This window comes from Chelonia mydas, chromosome 7 (genome assembly GCF_015237465.2).
Source record: "Chelonia mydas isolate rCheMyd1 chromosome 7, rCheMyd1.pri.v2, whole genome shotgun sequence".
NCBI classification, from domain to species: Eukaryota; Metazoa; Chordata; order Testudines; family Cheloniidae; genus Chelonia; species Chelonia mydas.
In genome coordinates this window covers 14,993,440-15,012,661 of record NC_057853.1, presented here as the reverse complement: position 1 = coordinate 15,012,661, position 19,222 = coordinate 14,993,440, and the positions used below count along the sequence as shown (strand labels likewise).

Below are 19,222 nucleotides of genomic sequence, written 5' to 3'. Positions count from 1 at the left end.
GAGTTACAGCAGACCCTTAAAACTATTGTGGAAATGTGGGCTAAGGCTGCCGCCTGAAAGGGCTTTTGGCCTGATCCTGTGAGGTGCTCATAAGCTATGTTTTCACTGAAGCCAATGGGGGTAGTTAGTAGCTACTAGTTCTACAGACCCCTCTCTAAATTGAGTCTGGGTGAGGACACAAATGGGTATGACGGAGGAAATGCAAGAGTGAACTGGATCTGTGGATAGAGTGCATAGCTGTGATGCATCATGCTGTTATGTACAAATTCCTTCTCCTTCCCCCAATTCCTTATTCTGACTCTTGCTGTTCTTCACTTGGTATGTGCTGCTCTTGATTAATGCCTTGCTCTGGTATTTACTTCAATAATTTCTTTGCTGTAAAACTAACCTCTGCACCCAGTTCAGACATAACTGAAGTCTTGCATGAAGGATAGAAACGTTCCATGTACAGTCTTAAATCATGACCTGGTCTGGGGGGGGTTTCATAAGGTGCTTGCACTCTTGAGGCTGGTTGACCATGCTGATGTCCTCATTCTGTGTCTTTTGTTGCTTATCAGAATGGATCACCCAGTTCTTCATGTCTCCTGGAATGATGCTGTAGCGTATTGCACGTGGGCGGGAAAACGATTACCCACAGAAGCTGAATGGGAGTACAGCTGTCGAGGAGGCCTCGAGAATAGGTACTTACCTGTCAAGATTCTTCTCTTGTGAATGTATAAGATTCTGATATCTCACCATGCAGAGAAAAGCACTGTTTATTTTCCTTAACATTTTTCTTGCACAGGTACATGCATTTGCAGTAAATGTAACACTGCTTTATTTTGTACAGCATCCTTTGTGTAAAGTGTATCACAGAAAATGCTTGTCATCCATATAAGGTTGGAATTAAATAATAACTAAGAGACAAAGTGCAACAAGACTGAGATTGAGATGTAGGAATGCTGTTGTAGGTGACGGGAGGTGTGGTGTAGAAGGCTCTTGCTGCCAGTCCCAAAATTGGTCAAAGAGTCAGAGAAAGCCAGTTTGAGATGAACAAAAGGACTGGGCTGGGGAGTAGAGAAAATGAGAGCTCAAGTAGTCATAATTCCTTTCATTGCACAGACACTACGGGGTTCATATGTCAGTCATTTTGTATATCCTAAGCCTAAAACATTATCTCATAGAACAGCAGATCGTGCTGCAGAGCTTCAGTTGCAATGAGAACCATCATCCCTTTTAAGGCTTATTAAACATTGAGGGTTTATACAGATGGAGTTGGAACACGGATTGTATATATTCTATATGTCCGGCTTCTCAGATGTAAACTATGTAAAGAATATTTACTTGGTAATTTTTCTTGTTGTATCTCCAATTAAAAAAAACAACTGACAAAGATGGGAGTTGGGTTTAATTTTCTAGGATCAACTCTACTTAAAATAGTTTAACTTTTTTTATAGCAGTAGTGATACCTAGTTAGATGACCATATAAGTCCAAAACATTGACCAAGCACTTGCATTCCTCAGAGTATTTTTGTGTACCCGACATGAACTAGATCGGCAGTTTTTTATTGATGAATCTATTCAAAATAGCTCTTTGAGACTGGTAGCAGTCCTCTCCCTTCCACTTTTTCCCTCCTGTTGCCTCTAACTCTAAAGGTTAGCCATATTTCTGATAGCTTGTGTCTTGTGTTTCTTCCAACAGACTTTTCCCGTGGGGCAATAAGCTTCAGCCAAAAGGTCAGCACTATGCCAATATCTGGCAGGGAGAGTTCCCAATAAGCAATACTGGAGAGGATGGATACAAAGGAACTGCACCAGTAAGTGTGTCAGAGTACATTAGCAACACCACAGCTAAACTAACCCTCTTCGAATTGAGGGGTACGCCCAGTGTGATGGGTAATGGGGTTTTTCAGTAGGTGTCGGCCACCGGAAGGACACTTCTCGCAGCTTCAGCTTTTCAAGCTACAAGATGTTTAATTCCAGCCATGGGTGTTACAGGGGAAAAGGCTCTTTTTAAGGTTGCCATCATGCAGAGTTCTCACCAATCTTAAAATGGAGAAAGGCACTATATATTTATTTCTACAAAGTGTGAAATGGAGGCTAAAAATAACTTTCATTTAACTTTTTAGATTCACTAAAGTTAGCTATATTTCTGCTTCAATGCTTTCAGGATGATGAGTATGGCATAGCTTGCCCTGTATAAACAAAATGGTTTTTGACATAGCGGGGTCTTTGACGAGCATTCTGGGTAAATACTCAGTTTCATGACCTCTGGAATCGTGTTTTTTCAGTTTATTGGGAAAGATGTGAACTTCCATTTATAAAGGTTAGGAGTATCTCATAGCAAGAAAGCCATCAAGTTTTTAATGCTTGCAAGGGAAATGCATGCTGTAGTCTTTTAAATATGTAGACTTCTGCGAATGCTAGTTTATTTAAGAGAAGTGGTAACTAGAAGGGAAGTCAGCACAGGCAGAAGTTGAGAGACCTTCTCCATTCTCTTGGTGGGAAATCTGGCATTCACAAATGGGGATGTAAACTAGTCTTACAATGATCCACTGGAGTCTAATTCCCATTAATGCAAAGTGCAGTTATGTGTTTGCATGTAGATTAGAAAATATCCCAGCATCTGCTCATAGCTGCTAGTTGGAATTTATTGTCTTGTAATTAAATCACTGCCTCTAACAATAGCAGGGTGAGCAAGAAGATAATTTATGGTTTAACAATAGTACCTGTAAGTGTTGGGGGAGGAAACCTTGAGAATATGTTGTCATGTTGTTTAAAAAGAAAACAAAGGTTTTCAGAGTTAGGCCCTTTTGTAGATACAATACTGAACCCGTGTCTCTGAGTATAAATCCTGATTAAAAGAGCTTTCTTTTCCTGAGCCTCTGTATTTCTGCATATAACTCACTAGTTTCCGATTCAAAGATCTGAGAGCAGGAACATCTAGTCAGTGGATTTTTTACCTTTTGGTCATCAGGAGTTAAATGCTATTTCATGCCAGAAGACTGTAATAAAATGATCTTTCAACATTATCTGCAATCCAGGTTACAGCATTTCCTCCAAATGGCTATGGCTTATACAACATAGTGGGAAATGCCTGGGAGTGGACATCTGACTGGTGGGCTGTTCATCATTCTGAAGGTGAAACTCACAACCCAGTGAGTATTTTTTAATATCAGATGCGCTGTGACATGCCTTTTTGCTACTCTGCTTTATCTCCAATCAAAGCCCCTAGCTCCCCACACCATGCCATGCATGGGATTGGCCAGGTTCTGGTGAGTCAGGCTATATTGCCTCTGCAAGTTGTTACTTTCTACAGTGACATTGTAGCATTTTCTAATCAGTGTGAAGACGTCAATTCTACAGATCCATCCTAGGTCTGGGAATTGAATCATTTTACCCTAGCATCAGTCTTATAAGCACTAAGACTTACTAGTGCTGCAGAATTACTAAAAACAATGACTGCCTGGTTACCCCAAGAGGGTGTAAGATATAACAGAACTGCATAGAAAAATGTGTGTTCCAAGAAAATGGCACAACTCATTGCACTGGTGGTTGCAAATCATAGTTTACAACTTATTTGTGTAGATTGATATATTAAAACACTGTCTCATTTCATGGTTTTAAGATGTATTGAGTCCTGGATGTACCGGTTGAGTCAAATATAAAATGTAGTTTTGGAAGGAGAAGTAGCTTCCACATAGTCAGGATACTAATTTGGAATGAATGAGTTATTCCTTTTCTTTGGGAGTCTTTTATAAGTATTAGCTATGCCACCTTTTTGTGGGGGCCTCTCTGTCTGACTGCTTTTGTGCTATGGATTCCTCTTCCAGTCTCTCTCAGCAGACTCAAGTTCCTACATTATACCTTGATTTCTCCTCTGATCAAGGGGAGCTAAACCTAGGAAGTGAACTGCACTACTCTCCCCCTGACAAACGTTCAAAACTTCAATATATGGTAATTATTATGATCTCCCTTAGTTGCCGCTTGACATAGTCACAGCCCTTTCTCATAGCACAGTAACTGCTGGCAGCATGAGCAAGTCATAATTTATGCTTCTCAGTAGATTGTAGAGATCCTTGTGTCCTGCCGTTTTCAAGAAAAGAATGTTGCCAGCCAAGAGAAGTCAGACTCATTCCAGAGTATAGGGCTCACTGTTGCCTTCCTTAGTATCCAGGAGGCAGCTTTTTTTGGTTGCATATGACAAACCCCCCTAACAAATAACAATCATGCTATCCAATACAGGTTGTTTGTCATTGGATAAAAGACAGAAGGTGGCCTAATCTTCTTCCTTGTGTTATGCATGTTTAACTTTTACTGAGGCATTTTTAAACCTTCAGTTTTTCTTGCTTGATATTAATTTGAGTACTCTTAAACTATTCTGGTATTGCTGTCACTGGGCTGGTGCTGGCCCAAGACCTTTCTCTTCCCTTCACATCCCTGCTGTTTGTCCTCACAGAGACCTCTACAATTTCAGCACGCTGAACTAGTGCATGGCTCGGCAGCAGTTCTGCAGAAAAGGACCTAGGGATTACAGTGGACAAGAAGCTGGATATGAGTCAACAGTGTGCCCTTGTTGCCAAGAAGGCCAATGGCATTTTGGGATGTATAAGTAGGGGCATTGCCAGCAGATCGAGGGACATGATCGTTCCCCTCTATTTGACACTGGTGAGGCCTCATCTGGAGTACTGTGTCCAGTTTTGGGGCCCACACTACAAGAAGGATGTGGAAATATTGGAAAGAGTCCAGCAGAGGGTAACAAAAATGATTAGGGGACTGGAACACATGACTTATGAGGAGAGGCTGAGGGAAGTGGGGATGTTTAGTCTGCGGAAGAGAAGAATGAGGCGGGATTTGATAGCTACTTTCAACTACCTGAAAGGTGGTTCCAAAGAGGATGGCTCTAGACTGTTCTCAGTGGTAGCAGATGACAGAACAAGGAGTAATGGTCTCAAGTTGCAGTGGGGGAGATTTAGGTTGATATTAGGAAAAACTTTTTCACTAGGAGGGTGGTGAAACCCTGGAATGCGTTACCTAGGGAGGTGGTGGAATCTCCTTCGTTAGAAGTTTTTAAGGTCAGGCTTGACAAAGCCCTGGCTGGGATGATTTAATTGGGGATCGGTCCTGCTTTGAGCAGGGGGTTGGACTAGATGACCTCCTGAGGTCCCTTCCAACCCTGATATTCTATGATTCTATGCTTAGAGTATAAATGAGAACTAGGTTACTTCCTAGTAACCAGAGACTTCAGAGGACAGTTCTTCAACAGCTCAACCATACAGAGGCCGTGTGTGGTGCTGCATGAACCTTGGATCTGCCGGAAGGAGTTGCAAGTGCATTTTTAATTCTGACTCATGGTTGCATATACAGTCAAATGTTGTGTGTATTCATTTTAATATTTCTTGGCAATAAAATGAAGTATTCTTCTTTCCCTTTTTTTCCCCTGTGTAGAATTGCAGGGTATCTTCCCTTCTCCCCTTGTCACTTTCAATGTCTGTTTCCCTTCCCTCTCACTTCTTGTCTCATAACAATTAAGGTCCAGTCCTTTGACAGTGTATTAGAAGTGCTAGCTTTAAATCCAGGTTTGTCTCCATTCATAAAGAGAAGGCTTTGGGGTGACATGCAGAGGATGAACTTGAGGAGTTTCAGATGAAGAAAGTTAAGACTAAAAAAAAAATTCTCCTGAAATATTAGAAATCTTGATGGGAATGGGTGGATGAAGCATGGACTGACTAGTAATTCCTGTCAGTTGGAAGGGGAACAACTGAAGGCCAAGCACAGCTTTCCAACGTCTGTATCCGCACCGTGAACTGCGTTCAGTGGCCGAGAACAGTGCATGGACTCTGAGCAAGCAGATCTGTGAATTCTATTCTCAAGGGAGAGTAAGGATTTTTTTTCTCTCACTTTGAGAGACAAACAACATCTGTGTGTTTGGAAAGAGATGGGAATGAACACAGGACTAGCAGTTTGTGGCATAATGTGACTCTTCCCATCCTTGTTCATCTGTTTAATTGAGTGGTGGCTTTGATTTTTAGCCATTTGTATTCAGGGCTTTGGAGCTGTGCTCCAGCTCCAGGCAAAAACCTGCAGCTCCACTGCTCCAGAGCTGCTCCGCAGGCTCTGCTCCAAAGCCCTGTTTATATTCCTTTCCATTGTGGATGAAATAATGTATTTGCAAGAGTTTAGGTTATCAAGGAATTGGTAGGCTAAACTTGCTTAGTGGACAGTGATATCTCATAACAAGAAAATACCAGTTATTGAGGACATTTCTTCCTTGCTATTACCGATCACCAAGGAAGTTAAAAGTGGCACTTGGATCAACCAGGCCACCTCTTTCCCTTCTGCAAAATAAAAGCACTGTGTATGGGATCTATAGGAGAGCTGTATGATTTCTGTGTGGTACCCTGTCAGTTTTTCTGTAGATAAGGGAAGAGCAGTAATACTTTGCACTTCTTTACTCCTTTTTTTTAAACATATTGCATGCTTTTCTAAAGCACTTACCCCCATTATATCAATGTCATTAAGCCTAATTTTTAGATGTGTAAACTGAGGCCCAGAGTGGTTAGTGACACACAAGGTCACTGTAGTAGTACTGGGAATAAATCCCAGAAGTCTTGACTGCCGGTCTACATCTTACTGCTAGACCACATATACTGCCTTTGGCACTAGCTAGCTGCACACTGTATATTGTTAAAATTGTTTTCTGTTTTTATTTAAAAAAAATAGAATTAAAAAAAAAATACAAGGCCCTTTCCATGTCTGCTCTGCCTTGCTGTTCCATTACTTGTGGACCCAGCAATAGCTTGACTTTTGGGCATGACCACCACTTCATAGTACTGCTCCTGTATGTAGGAGTCTCGTCTTCAGCCAGAACATGTGGTGATAGCACTGCAGCCATCTCTCCAATATGTGACTGATGGAACAGCTTGAGTCACTTTTTCCTCTGCTGCTTTCTTCCATATGCCATTAATCAAAACAAAATTGGGCCATGTTTTCAAAAAGCAAATGCAACCTCAGAATTTGAGAGTTCCTCACATACTTAAAAAACCCCATCACAGTTGCCCCCATGTAAATCAGCCAATTGATTATTGCATGCAATTGCCCATAAATGTGTACAGAAAAAACTACCTACATGGTTATACAGACTTTGCAACACACTTTGAGAAGCCTTTCTTAAAAATTATCCCAAAATGCAAATTATTAACTCAATGTTGCAACTCTATATTTAGGGAGTTTTTAAGTACTTATTACTTATGCCATTGCCCTAGAATGGTCTGCTTTGAACATAAGACTGGATTATTGAGTTGATACTATAAATATATATTCAGGTTACTCTAACAAATATCTAGAGGACTACATATGAAACACGGTCAACTTTCAGTAGCAAAGGTGCTAGAAAACTTGTTCAAATTGTAGCTCTTTTCAAAACTGTCAGTGCCTGGAAAAAAGTTATGCCGCTTTTATAAAGTCAGCAGTTAAACTTAATTATATAGAAGCTTGTGTGAGAATTTCTAGAAGACAATAAAAAGTGTTGAACAGACATGCAAATTCTGACATCTTCTGGTGTCTCTATCTGTATATAGTGTTTGTATTTGCATATGGTGCAATTTTTTTTTGTTTCAGGAGTGCCCAGCATTGGCCTAATTCTTACTCTGTTCCCATCTGAAGTCCTTGGTAAAACTTCTCCTGGGAGAACATGAAAAGCAATATCCAGAGCCACAAAAGGCTCAGGGGCCTAATATATTTTTAGTAGTAAAATGTGAAATAACTGTAACCATACTTTCCAAGCATCAAAAATAGAGGGCAAAACTCATTTCCAGATGCCTAAATGTCAACCCAGGTGTGCACAGTACAGCCCAGCTAGATATAAGGCGCGGCCTCACAAGTCTCAGACAAAAAGCCAGAAACAGACACCATCAAGCATTGCTATTTAAGTTCCCTTTCCTTTGAAAGATTCACTGGCCACTTCGGATGAACATGTTCTATTTTTGGCTCTATAAGCCATTTTTCTCCTGAGGGGAAGGTGTCAGTCAGCCTGGGTATATCTAGCAGTCCTGTAACCATATCGCATGCTGTCCTGTCAGCATGCCTCAGCCTGGAGCCACAGGGCTAGCAGTAGGGTTGAGCAATGAAGTCAGTTTATATTCATTGCTTGTCTCTGCCAAAGAGGTGAACTAGTATCTGTGGTGGTGGCAGCTTTGTAATTTGTCTAAGGTTACTCACTTGTATCAGAGAGGCCAGTGAGCAGTCATTGAGTGACAAATGCAGGCAAGATTTCAACCAGAGATCTTGAAATGAACGACTCCATTCCCCTTCCAAGCCATCTTCCTTTTAAATATTTAGGTATTTCCTTTATTGCCGTTCCCCTACCTTTTCTCTCTCTCTCTCTCACTCATATACTCTCACGCTACATCAATGCATACATTCAGGTGAAAAACCTAAAAAACCTCTAGCACAAGATGCTGTGTGGGGTTTTTTGGTTTGTTTTTTGTTTTAATTTTTGTTAGGGATACTAAAAAAGCACATGGTAAAATGCTGAGTTTGGGGTTTTCCTTTCCCTGTTGAGTATTTGTAAATTTATTAGCACCTTTATTTCTAAATGACTGAATGGATAAGGTGGTCAGGCCAAAAGAAATTGGATACCAAACTTTTAAATCACAGTGTCATATCAGAGTGCTCAATCCACTTCACAATAAAGAGTTTTAAGAGACTGGCGGGTTTCTCTGTGAAATTCCACCTTCACTAGAGTAGAGTTCTGGTGCTAAATATTTCAATTCAATGCATATGAAATGCTTCATTTTGTGCTCTCTCATGTCACTTGTGCAGATACCACCCTCATTACTTTCAGGTGAACCTTTTCTAAGATTATAGTGCTGATTGCTAATCAGATGAGAGGGATATAGCAGTGCAGGCCAGATTCACATTGGTGGAGTGGACTCACTACAATAGATTCCAGATTCCAACCCTAAACCTTTTCTCATCTCATTGTGTCTGGATTTTAGGGATAAGAGCCTGTTTCCTAACTGATATCTGAGCGATTGAAAGGATTTGAGGTGCTCAAGAGAAGTGCACCCTCATTAGAAGTATTTCTTTGAAGAAATGCTATTGTATTTGCACAGCTGTATTTGCAACATCTATGCAGCAGTGCCTCAGCACTGAATTAAGGGGGTCTTGAGACACAAGGGTCGTGTATGATTTCTAAGCAAACTAATAACTGCTTTAACTTAGCTTCTGAGTTCAGTCCAAACGTTTTCCCCTTACATGCTGAAAATAAAGTTTTAGCAAAATGAGCTATTTTACTTGAAAATTTTTATTACTTTTAAATTTAGATTTTACTGCTTCAGAGACAGATCTTGAAAGTTAATGGTGTTAGAGTTCTAAAGAAGGAGCATTTGTAATGTGAGTTCTGACAGTGCTTTCTGAGTCAGCGGATACACAATTGAATCCCATAATAAGGAAGAAAAAAACCCCACCCTATTCCAAGATAGCTCGGCTGCAGCAACTTCCAAGATATTAAAAATGACTTGGAATCTGGCAGATATGCTGCTATATATTTTTTTTAAAGCTTCTCCATTTTCTGAGCCGTAGACTTACACTATGCAGGAATTCATCTGTCTGCTTAAAGGTGAGAAATGAAGAGAATTTCCTGAAAGAGCCTACAATGGTCAATGTGACTGAAATCTGAAAAACCATTGAATAAGGTGCAGAGATGACATGGCTTATTCTGTGTCCATACTGAAAGCACAGCCGTACATCCAAGGAAAAGACTATGCTTCCAACAGTGCCAAGAGAACACTGTCCAGGTTTGAGCTTTGTCAAGCTTCAGATTAAAACATTGCAACAAATTGGGGAGCAAGTAGTGTGCCTTCCCAATACTATGTTTTTAAAGAGACCACCAATGTGGTATCCAAGAGTTCTCTGTCATTTTCTCAGTGCTAGTTGAGGTACATCCTCAACCCACCTACGGGAAGAGGAGGGAGAGAATCAGGAGTCAGACCAATTCAGCTTGATAAAAGGAGAAACCCTTCTATTTTGGAGAATATTAGGGGGAAGGAGGGAAAAGATTGTTGGCAGGAGCTTAACCCCCAGTTTATCAGATAGCATTAGGGCTCCTCTATCCCATTGCAAGACTATTTAGATGTCCACAAAACATGCAAGAAGCCTGCACTATGACTGGTTGTGTTCTGCCACACAATATAAGGTGCAGTGGACAGAGTCTGAAGATGCCACATCCTTTCCAGCAACTGTTCTGTTTTTCCTAGGTTCTTGTATTGTTACCATCAGCTCTACAAGAACTAGTCAGATACAATGTCTTAAGCCTATGGCCCTTGAAAAGCTGTCTGATAGATGTAGTTACTCATGTGACTTTGGTGACTACATTGGAAGAAATCAGTATTGTTTTGGTTGCAGACAAAACATTGCTGGTGGAGAAGGAAAAAGGAAGAGAAGATCAATATGCTAGTCAAAGCCAAAGGTTGGACACACAGTCAACTTGAAAGTCAAGTAACAGCAGAAGTTTTTCAACAATGCAAGATGTATTTTATGCTAAAACATTTCTCATAATCTCAGCTTCATGACTGAACTTTTGTGGTGTAAGTAGTTTACAGTAAAGGTCTATCTGGGATAGTGTTAAGTTGGTTAGTAAAAATGAAGGAAGCTGCTTACAATGGTGGCAAATGAATGGAGAAAATATCTCTGTACAATTCAAGGAGGTCCTGACAATGACACGGTTATTCCCAAAGGCTGTCTCTTCTATTTAGTTGTTTTCCATAAACTAAGAAGCCAGTCTGTTGCCTCTTGAAATCATCCCACAAGGTTCTTACTTTGGAATCCAGGTGCTTAAGAAAAAAATGTTTGCAAGGTCATTTTGAGATGCCCACTGAAAACTGCAGTTAAACAAGGGCTCATAAGGCATGCTGTACACCTATCAGTCTTGAAGATGCACGTTAAAACACCATGACTCTCAGGTAGCTCTCAAAAATTGTCTTGTCACTCTGGCTTATTGTCAGCCTGATTAGTTGTAGACAATTGTGGGGAGATTTTCAGAGGCCCTTAAGGTAATTAGGCACTCATTAAAAATGACAGGGAAATGGGCCCTTACTTTCCTTTTTCCCAGTGGTATTTCATAACTGCAGATTCCAGTATCAAGTAGCACAAACCTGGGGTAAACTTAACCAGTAAATCATTGGATGCCATTGTTGAAGCACTCAAATAAATCTCTGAAGCCGCTAGCAGTCAAGAGCAGGGGTGGGCAAACTTTTTGGCCCGAGGGCCACATCGGGGTTGCGAAATGGTATGGAGGGCTGGGTGGGGAAGGCTGTGCCTCCCCAAACAGCCTGTCCCCCACCCCCTCCCACTTCCCGCCCCCTGGCTGCCTCCCTCAGAACCCCTGACCCATCCAACCCCCCCTGCTCCTTTTCCCCTGACCGCCCCCTCCCGGGACCCCCTGCCCCTAACCACCCCTCTGGGACTCTACCCCCTATCCAACCCCCCCTGCTCCCTGTCCCCTGACTGACCCCCCAGGACCCCTGCCCCTAACTGCCCCCCAGGATCCCACCCACTATCCAACCCTCCCTACTCCCTGTCTCCTGACCACCCCCCCCCCCCATGAACCTCCACCCCATCTATCCGCCCCCTGTCCCCTGACTGCCCCCCAGGGCGTCCTGCCCCTCATCCAATTAAGACTTGTGGATGCAAGTCTTAATTAGGGCACCTAAAGCTTTTGTAGGGGTTTTTAATTTAGTTCAATTTAAATAGCTGCTGTTACTAAAAAGTTCTCTAAACAAATTGTTCCTCACCCTCGACACTCATCATTATAAAATAATGATTTCAGGAGACAAATTCAGTCAACGTCTGAGAGCAATATCAGGGAATTGCAAGAAAGAGAAAAGAGTAGAGCTTGGTCAACAATAGGCATTACAATCTTACTTTCACAAAATGTCTCATCTTTGTCAAATATTTTTCAATGAAAGTCTGCTGTGCAGGTCTCAAAAAGTAGCACTTGGAAAGATGGGAAAAGTCTAAACTTGGGAGGGTGTGGGTGTGTGTGTGTGTGTGTTACACAGTACTGTAACATTACAGAAGATTAGGATTAATACTATCCCCAAGACCAAGAGTCTATACAATATAAAATCCCTTCATTAATGAATGTGATGAACAGTATGAAGTTTAAATAGGATGATCATTCTAATATCATTTGACCAGTTTGAACAATTTTATACTTCACATATTGGGGCTGTGATTTTCAAAGCAGTTCAGCATTGCACTAACTAGGAGAATTAAGGATTTGGACTCTTACTCACATTTGTGTATATGGCCACTAAACATCCAAAGCTAATACGAGTAAGCTTTTCTTGTAAGGAAGCCATGGTCACCTCTGATTTTCTGCTAGAAAACGTAAGTTTCTCATACATTTAGTTACTTGAATAGGAGTGAACAAAACTGACGTTTACTAAATGCTCTTTCTGTGAGACATGAGGAACAAGCAGCTTTTATTTTGAACTTCAGTTCCTAGCAGATTTTTGGTATGATGTACTGTAAATGTCCCTTTTTATTTTGGCTTGAACAAATAAAAGGAAGCAGTGAATTTAACCCTCCACTTCACAGCATACAGCCATCAGTAGAGAGAGTGATACTTTGAAAAGCTTTGGTAGCTGTGTGAAAGCAACAGGTAAATTAATCTTGTAACTCCGTTTTAGGTTACAAATTCAGTAATTATAAGTAAGAAGATGAAATGGTTTATAAATGTGACTATTTGTCTAGAACACACTGAACGGAATTTGGACCAGAGCTTTCAATTCACTTGAGATAATGAGCGTTTCTTTTTGATTATCAGTCCAAATAGCAAGTGTTCAAGGCAACAGCCTCCCTTCTATTGCAACAGCCCAGCACAGTGAAACTTTCATATGTACATGAGGGATCCAAAACAGGCAGGAATAAGAGCAGGACAACATGAAATAGCTGATTTAGAAGTTCTTCTTTTGATGCATCATGTAGCTTTATCAGCAATGAATTGAGAGGAAAAATAAACCTTTGTCAAGCTTTCATATATCTGTATTGGATATACTTCAAGTGGCATATTGTGTCTTGCACAGTATTGCAGACTCTCTCAATTATCCATTGTGATGCTACTGCTTTTCTTCTGGCTCCCATCTTCATTTATAGTTTGACTCTTACTGGAAAACTGTCATTTTTTAATATCCCTTAAAAACACTTTTTAGGCAGACAGAAATTCAGATAGTGCACTTAGACTTAATGGGCCAAATTCTGCCTGGCATTGTGCCACCCTTTTGACTATAGAACTTGACCTAGGGTATGTAACAATGCATTCTGGGAGCTCTTTTGCATAAGAGATCTGTCTGGTGGAGCTGGTTTTGGGATATCAAGTGGTTAACTAGATGTTCTGTTTTGAAATTATTTGGCTTGAGTTTCAGGTCCTCTTTAAAGATAGGCAGGGAAAATAATCCATTCATACAGCTGCAAGTGATATTTGTTTCTATGGTGAAACTGTGCTGAGGGAAGTGCAGATACCATCTAATTGAGAAGAGACTATAAAACTGATACTTTGACTTCCTACTCCTAACTGCAGCTTTGGTGGCATGCTTTTTTTTTTTTTGGGGGGGGGGGGGGGGGGGGGAGAAGGGAGCAGCAGCAGCAATGCCAGAGGAAACTAGTCCCTTAATTTTGAAAAGGGATTTTAACTGCTTGCTTTACTGTCCTATGTTTCCTAATAGCTACAGAGTGTCAAGATCATGGGTGAGAAAGTAGTGCAAGGCAAACTAAATTCACAAGGTTGGTCTTTGCTCCAACACAGCTTGCAGTCATTGCTAGTGCGTGTGAATGCAGGACCAAGCAATGTCAAACTTATTTTGTGAAGTGTAAATGATCAGCTTGCAAAGGGCAGCAGAGCATATGTTTGATCAATAAACCACAATTCCTTCATGGAGACTGATTTAATTGTAGCAATTTCTGTCTCATGTATACAATGCATAGTTACTGGATGACCTACAAGTCTGTATTAAAGACGTAATTTAGCACAGCATGGAGTGGCGGTGTGGATGACTAGTGCTGCATGGAAGGTTACATTCAAGGTTTGAGAACAGTTCGGTTTGTTTGTCTCTGAATTACTGATAGAACTGTTTTAATATTCCTGTAATGAGGGCTGCATTATCTCGAGTCTCTTTTTTAATTCGTCACATAAACTGTACAAATGAGCAATTTGTGATCTGAAACCAGCCCTTAATATGCTTTCTGCAAGTTGTGTATTAAAACAAAATACCCAATCTGAGTAAAGTGTGGTTATGATAGTTTAATAATCTCTAGGTTGAATCTTGGATGAAAGTCTTGACAACCATCGCTCTTTAGTTTATGGATGTGGCTTGGACTTGCCCTTTTGATAAGTTGTTTTTAGACCACATGCTCCACTCAGTGGTTGCTGCTGCTGCTCCTGGGATAATTGTGCAATATCTAATGCCTGATAGCGGAATGAAAGGAATAGGATATAGAGGTGCCCACATGAATCAGATGTGACCTGCAGTCACGGTTCTCTCAGTAACTACAGGGTGAGGGCACAGCTGATCAGCTCCAGGCTGTTGTTATGGGTGAGATAAAACCCATAACAAGCAGGTTTTCTCCATCTATTAAGGAGAATAAAAGCATGAGAAAATATTGGCTTTTTGTGCTCTTACACTTTTTAATACAAGTTATCTGAAATTAGGTGGAGCCTTCTAGCCAAAGTAATAGCCTTGCTTTACTATATAACAACACCCTTAGGTGTATGCACCATCCTGGTGAAGCATTTGATGTTTGAGGCTTGGCTTCCTGGATGACTTTTAGACACTTAGAGGTTGCACTTTACTGTGGGGCTGTGTTTGAGTTCTGCAGAGTAATCAAAGTTGTTTTAATATGCCCCAGTCAGCCAATGCTTAGACAAAGATGGCGTGGTGGCTCGGTAATTTATTAGTACTGTATGTTGCCTGGTTATTGGGATGTTTTCTGTGTGACTATATTGATCTAGTTTGATAGGAGTCTGTCTGGAAAAACAGGCAGGAAGGAAAAGAATGAAGATAAGCCACCTCTCAACAAGCACTTGAGAATTGCTAAGGGACAATCCCAGAATAGTTGGCTCCAGGACTCTGTCTTGATCTCCAGTTGAGGCTACAGAATTAATTTGGACCACAAGTGTTGAAGCGGGGGAACACAGAAGAACAAAAGATCTATAGTGGGACTTAAAAGGGTCAGTCTCTCTCTCTCTCAAGCAGTCGTAGTACAGGGGAACTAGACTGAAACGTGGACCTGCTGAGGATGTCTGAAGAAGTTAGGCCTGGCTAAGTTACCATCAGGTAAGAGACATGGATGTGGACTATTAAAAACTCTTTAAAAGCTTTGTTCCTACTGATAAAATAAAGAATTACTTTTGTTTTAAGAAGGTAGTTTGATTACTATAACCACTGGTCAACCTCCCAAAGGGAAGACCCACAGGTGCCAGAACTCATTTGGAATTGCAAGATAGGAACAATTGATACTCAGGGTACTGTAGCCGAGGGCCCAGTTTAAGAGTGGGAAAATTGCGAAATTATACCCAGGGATAGATAAAGGCACAAGACATCAGACCTAAGGGGGTGTACACAGGGGACAGAGGTGCAGCTAACTGTGTAACAGTGACATTTCCCTCTCTGCTGCAACTGTCTGCAAAACAAGGAAGAGGATTAATGAAAAAGGGTGACCACAGAAGGAGGACATGACTCGACAGTTTAAAGGGTTCCTGCCAGAGAGATTGTGAATAGAACTGATGTATGCAGTAGCCAATGATGATACTTGTCATGAGTGAGCTTTGTATTAATTCATGATAAGAAATGAAACTGACTTTTGACAGGTGCTATTCTACACTCTTGATAAACCAATTAAGGGAACTTCTGTACTAAGCACCATTGTTTATGCATCCTCAAGAAGCTGTTAAATGTGAGCCTTGGTACTTGACAACCTTCTTGTTTGTCTTCTGGTGTTAATAGTTTCCAGTGCGTAACTTGTGTAATACACTAAGGTTTTATTTTACAAACAAGATCCATCCCTTTTAGATGTAACTATGGATTGTATTTTCTAAATGGACAACCTACCTAATTGTCCCTCAGTAATTGAGAATCTCCACTCACTGATATATTTTGCTTTCCACAATCAAATCTCCAAACAACTTTTCATGAGTGATGTACCTGAGTATTTGGATTCTAATATCTAAACTGTATTGTTAAATCTATTTACCTAAATTTGGGTTATTGCTGATTATGTATCTATGTATCATATGACTTTTAAGAGCTAACTTTTTATTTGTGGATAACCTAAGCACTATACCCAGATGTACAAACCCTCTTTTCCCAACCTATGTATTATATACTTTTTTAAAATTCAGCTTTAATAAAATTTTTAAATCTAACTTGTTGCAGAAAGGTTTCCCTTACTATACTGCATTTTACAAGAGATCCTGTCCAAGTTCTTTAACGACACGTTGCATTAGGAAGCTTTATGAAATACTTGACTGCAAAGTCAAAGTCAAGTGCAACCTGCAAAAGAAAAAGAAAATGCCTCTGATTTCAGGCTGCCTTAGGGCAGATATTGTGGTGTGTTTGAGAGAGAAAAATATCCATCCGTGTCTCCAACACAGAGGCTTGGTAGTCTAATAACCTTATGCCTTAGCCTTTCACATGGGATATGCTCATAAAATGGATATCTACGATAGGAGTTCATATTCTAGAAAAGCATCTGTGAGAATTAGGATTTTGGATTCTTTCAAGCAGTTTTACAGCATTTTCTTAGTACAAACCGTGGGATGAAGGCTTGAAAATTGGGGGTGGGGGATATGTAGTAGGTGCTACTGGGTAGGAGAGATGGTGCAGGGTAGATTAAATGACATTGAGTAGGATTGAATCCGTGTGCTGAGATCTGTGAACCTGTTTCTGTCCTCTGAATGCAGGTTGTCATAGTTACTGTAGCCTATGTATGCATAACACTTCAATGCCATACAAACGATAAGGCTTCCTAAAGCCTTGTGACAAGAGCTGTAGTGTCTTACACATGGTGAATCTGAGGTATAGAGATGAAGTGACTTGCTAAGGCCATAGATTACATAAGTGGGAGAGCTGGGGGATCAGCTCTCTTGGTTCTTGGCTTCCAGCTCAAGGCTTAGTCTGCCACACCACTTTGCATCAAACTTCTGCAAGCGTTCATTTCCAACCCAGAGTATTAGTGTCTGAATGAACACAGGTGGTCTTCATGGAGATATTTACTTCATGGCAGAATTATACTAGTATAGTTATGTCCTGTGGGGACAGTCTTATTGTGGAATAAGAGTGTCGTTTTTCTGTTCATCTTGTATCTCTTTCAGAGCATCCTGCACCCACTTCACTTAGTTCAGGAGATCTGAGTGCTGTTTAAAAAACACAACTCAGATGCAGGCATGGGTAAAGCGTGCATTTGCACAGCTCACAGTGACCGCACTCAAAGCTAACAATGGGGCCCATCAGACTTGTAGTTGGCCACTTGCATGCACGGTTATTTTTGCATGTGCATTTGGATGTGGCTGACTGAAATTCCTCAGGTCTCCCTTTCATTTCTGCGTGGTGCTCCTATTGATGCACTGAGCTGCAATGCAAGATACGAGGGAAATATCAGCAACAAACCTTGAGGAAGAGAAGCAAAGTTAAAACAAGTATAATTGCCCAATAAACTGTGGGTGTAACTCCAGCTCGTTTCTCTCATTTTCTGTGTCCCAGAGAGCTTTCTCAGTTGTTATAAAATAACTTTATCTTCAGTGATTTGAAAGGATACATTAAGAGGATGATGTTCTGTAATGTGATAGATCTCTAAAGAGAGAATTACGTTGGGAGGCATTGTTACAGCTCAGGTGGTCCGATAAAGCATTTTTATGTTCTAATACTATTTCAGAGGCTGGGATTTTCAGTATAATTCATGCTTTGTAACATATAGCCCTCTAAGGTTTAGTTTTGTCTGGCACTGGAATTTTGTAATAGACTGACTTAAACCAAAGAAAATGGTAATTGTATCTGCACGTCAGTAACAGGAGTTACTGTAATTACTGAGGCATACAACAATCACGTAGATGGACAAACACTTCTTTTAATCCCAGATTAGCATGCTGTTTCTAGTTTTTAACTGGATTCCTTCTGAGCTGGTAGCAGGAGGGCTGCTGCTCTGAACTCTGTGCTCACTTCTTATTGCTTTTAGTGGGGAATCCTGCTATGGGTTTCTGTTTTTTGTTTTCACACAGATCTTGTTTTTATAGGCAAATGTTCTGCTTTCTGTCTGTGCTCCATGCTGGCTTCTCCTGAAATGAGATGAATTTTCTGTTTACGCATCATTTGTGCTTTTGATGGCTTATCTTTACAGTGAGACACGCAACATATTTGCGTCAAAGATTTTATGGAGTCTGTCATGGTTCAGAGCAGCTGCACCTATATCTCCCCCAGTGGTTCAGCAAGGGTACCCACTCTCAGGTTTTCAGTTCCCCAACTGTTGCCTCTTTTGGGTGGACTGGAGACCTGCATCTCTCTCCATCTGACCTGGGTGTTTTGGGGCTATACAGCTCCCTGCTTTCACTATATATTTCCCAGAAGACAGTCTGCCTAAACAGACCTGATTGCTTTCTCCTCTGAGATTGATAACAGAATGATCACTACAGATATGTTACCACACAGTTTCCTATGCAAGCCTAGTTTATTTTTAAGGTAAAAACACTTCAGAGAAAACCTATTAAAAACAATGAAAGAACCTACACACATGTTAATAAGCTTACCAGAGTCCATCCCAACTCTTCATAGGTTCTGGCAAGAGTGGTCTTTCAACACCCCACCTTAGGTATTTCTTTGTGGTTACAAGTTCATCAGAGCTTCAGCTCAGAAAAAGTACCCAGTCTTATGAGGTCTCAGTGGGCTAAGTCCTTCCAGTCCTTCCCTAAGAATTGGGGTCCCCTGTTGACCAGGAGTCCTGTCTGTTTTCTGGATCGGGAAGAAGGCCCTGAGTCAGCCTAAATTTAGGTTTTTTATCCAAAAGTCTTTCCTCCTGTCTGTGGATCTCTGGAGAATCCAGTTTGAACTAGTATATGCATATTTCCTGGGGAGGGTGGGGGCTCAAAGGCTGATAACTGAGGAAGTTCATTAGCATCCCCCTCCCTAGTAGAGAAGGTACATGCAGTTCCCCAATAATACATACACAGTTGCATTTTTAATACAATGTA

General features: G+C 40.9%; 1 protein-coding gene across 8 annotated transcripts in view; it reads left to right on the top strand.

Moving 5' to 3' along the window:
* Positions 1–19,222, top strand: part of SUMF1 (sulfatase modifying factor 1) — an 81,158-nt gene that overhangs the window by 40,988 nt on the left and 20,948 nt on the right. For 7 of the 8 annotated variants that reach the window (XR_006292513.1, XM_043552290.1, XM_037903842.2 and 4 more), the window contains 3 exons: positions 558–680; positions 1,682–1,796; positions 3,024–3,137. Coding sequence is in view for 7 of the 8 variants with exons in the window: in XM_043552290.1 (XP_043408225.1) it covers positions 558–680; positions 1,682–1,796; positions 3,024–3,137 (352 nt within the window). In the remaining variant the exon portion in view is untranslated. Of the gene's footprint in view, positions 1–557; positions 681–1,681; positions 1,797–3,023; positions 3,138–4,438; positions 4,581–19,222 lie in introns of those variants that run through there. The other variant, XM_037903843.2, reaches the window with a different exon arrangement.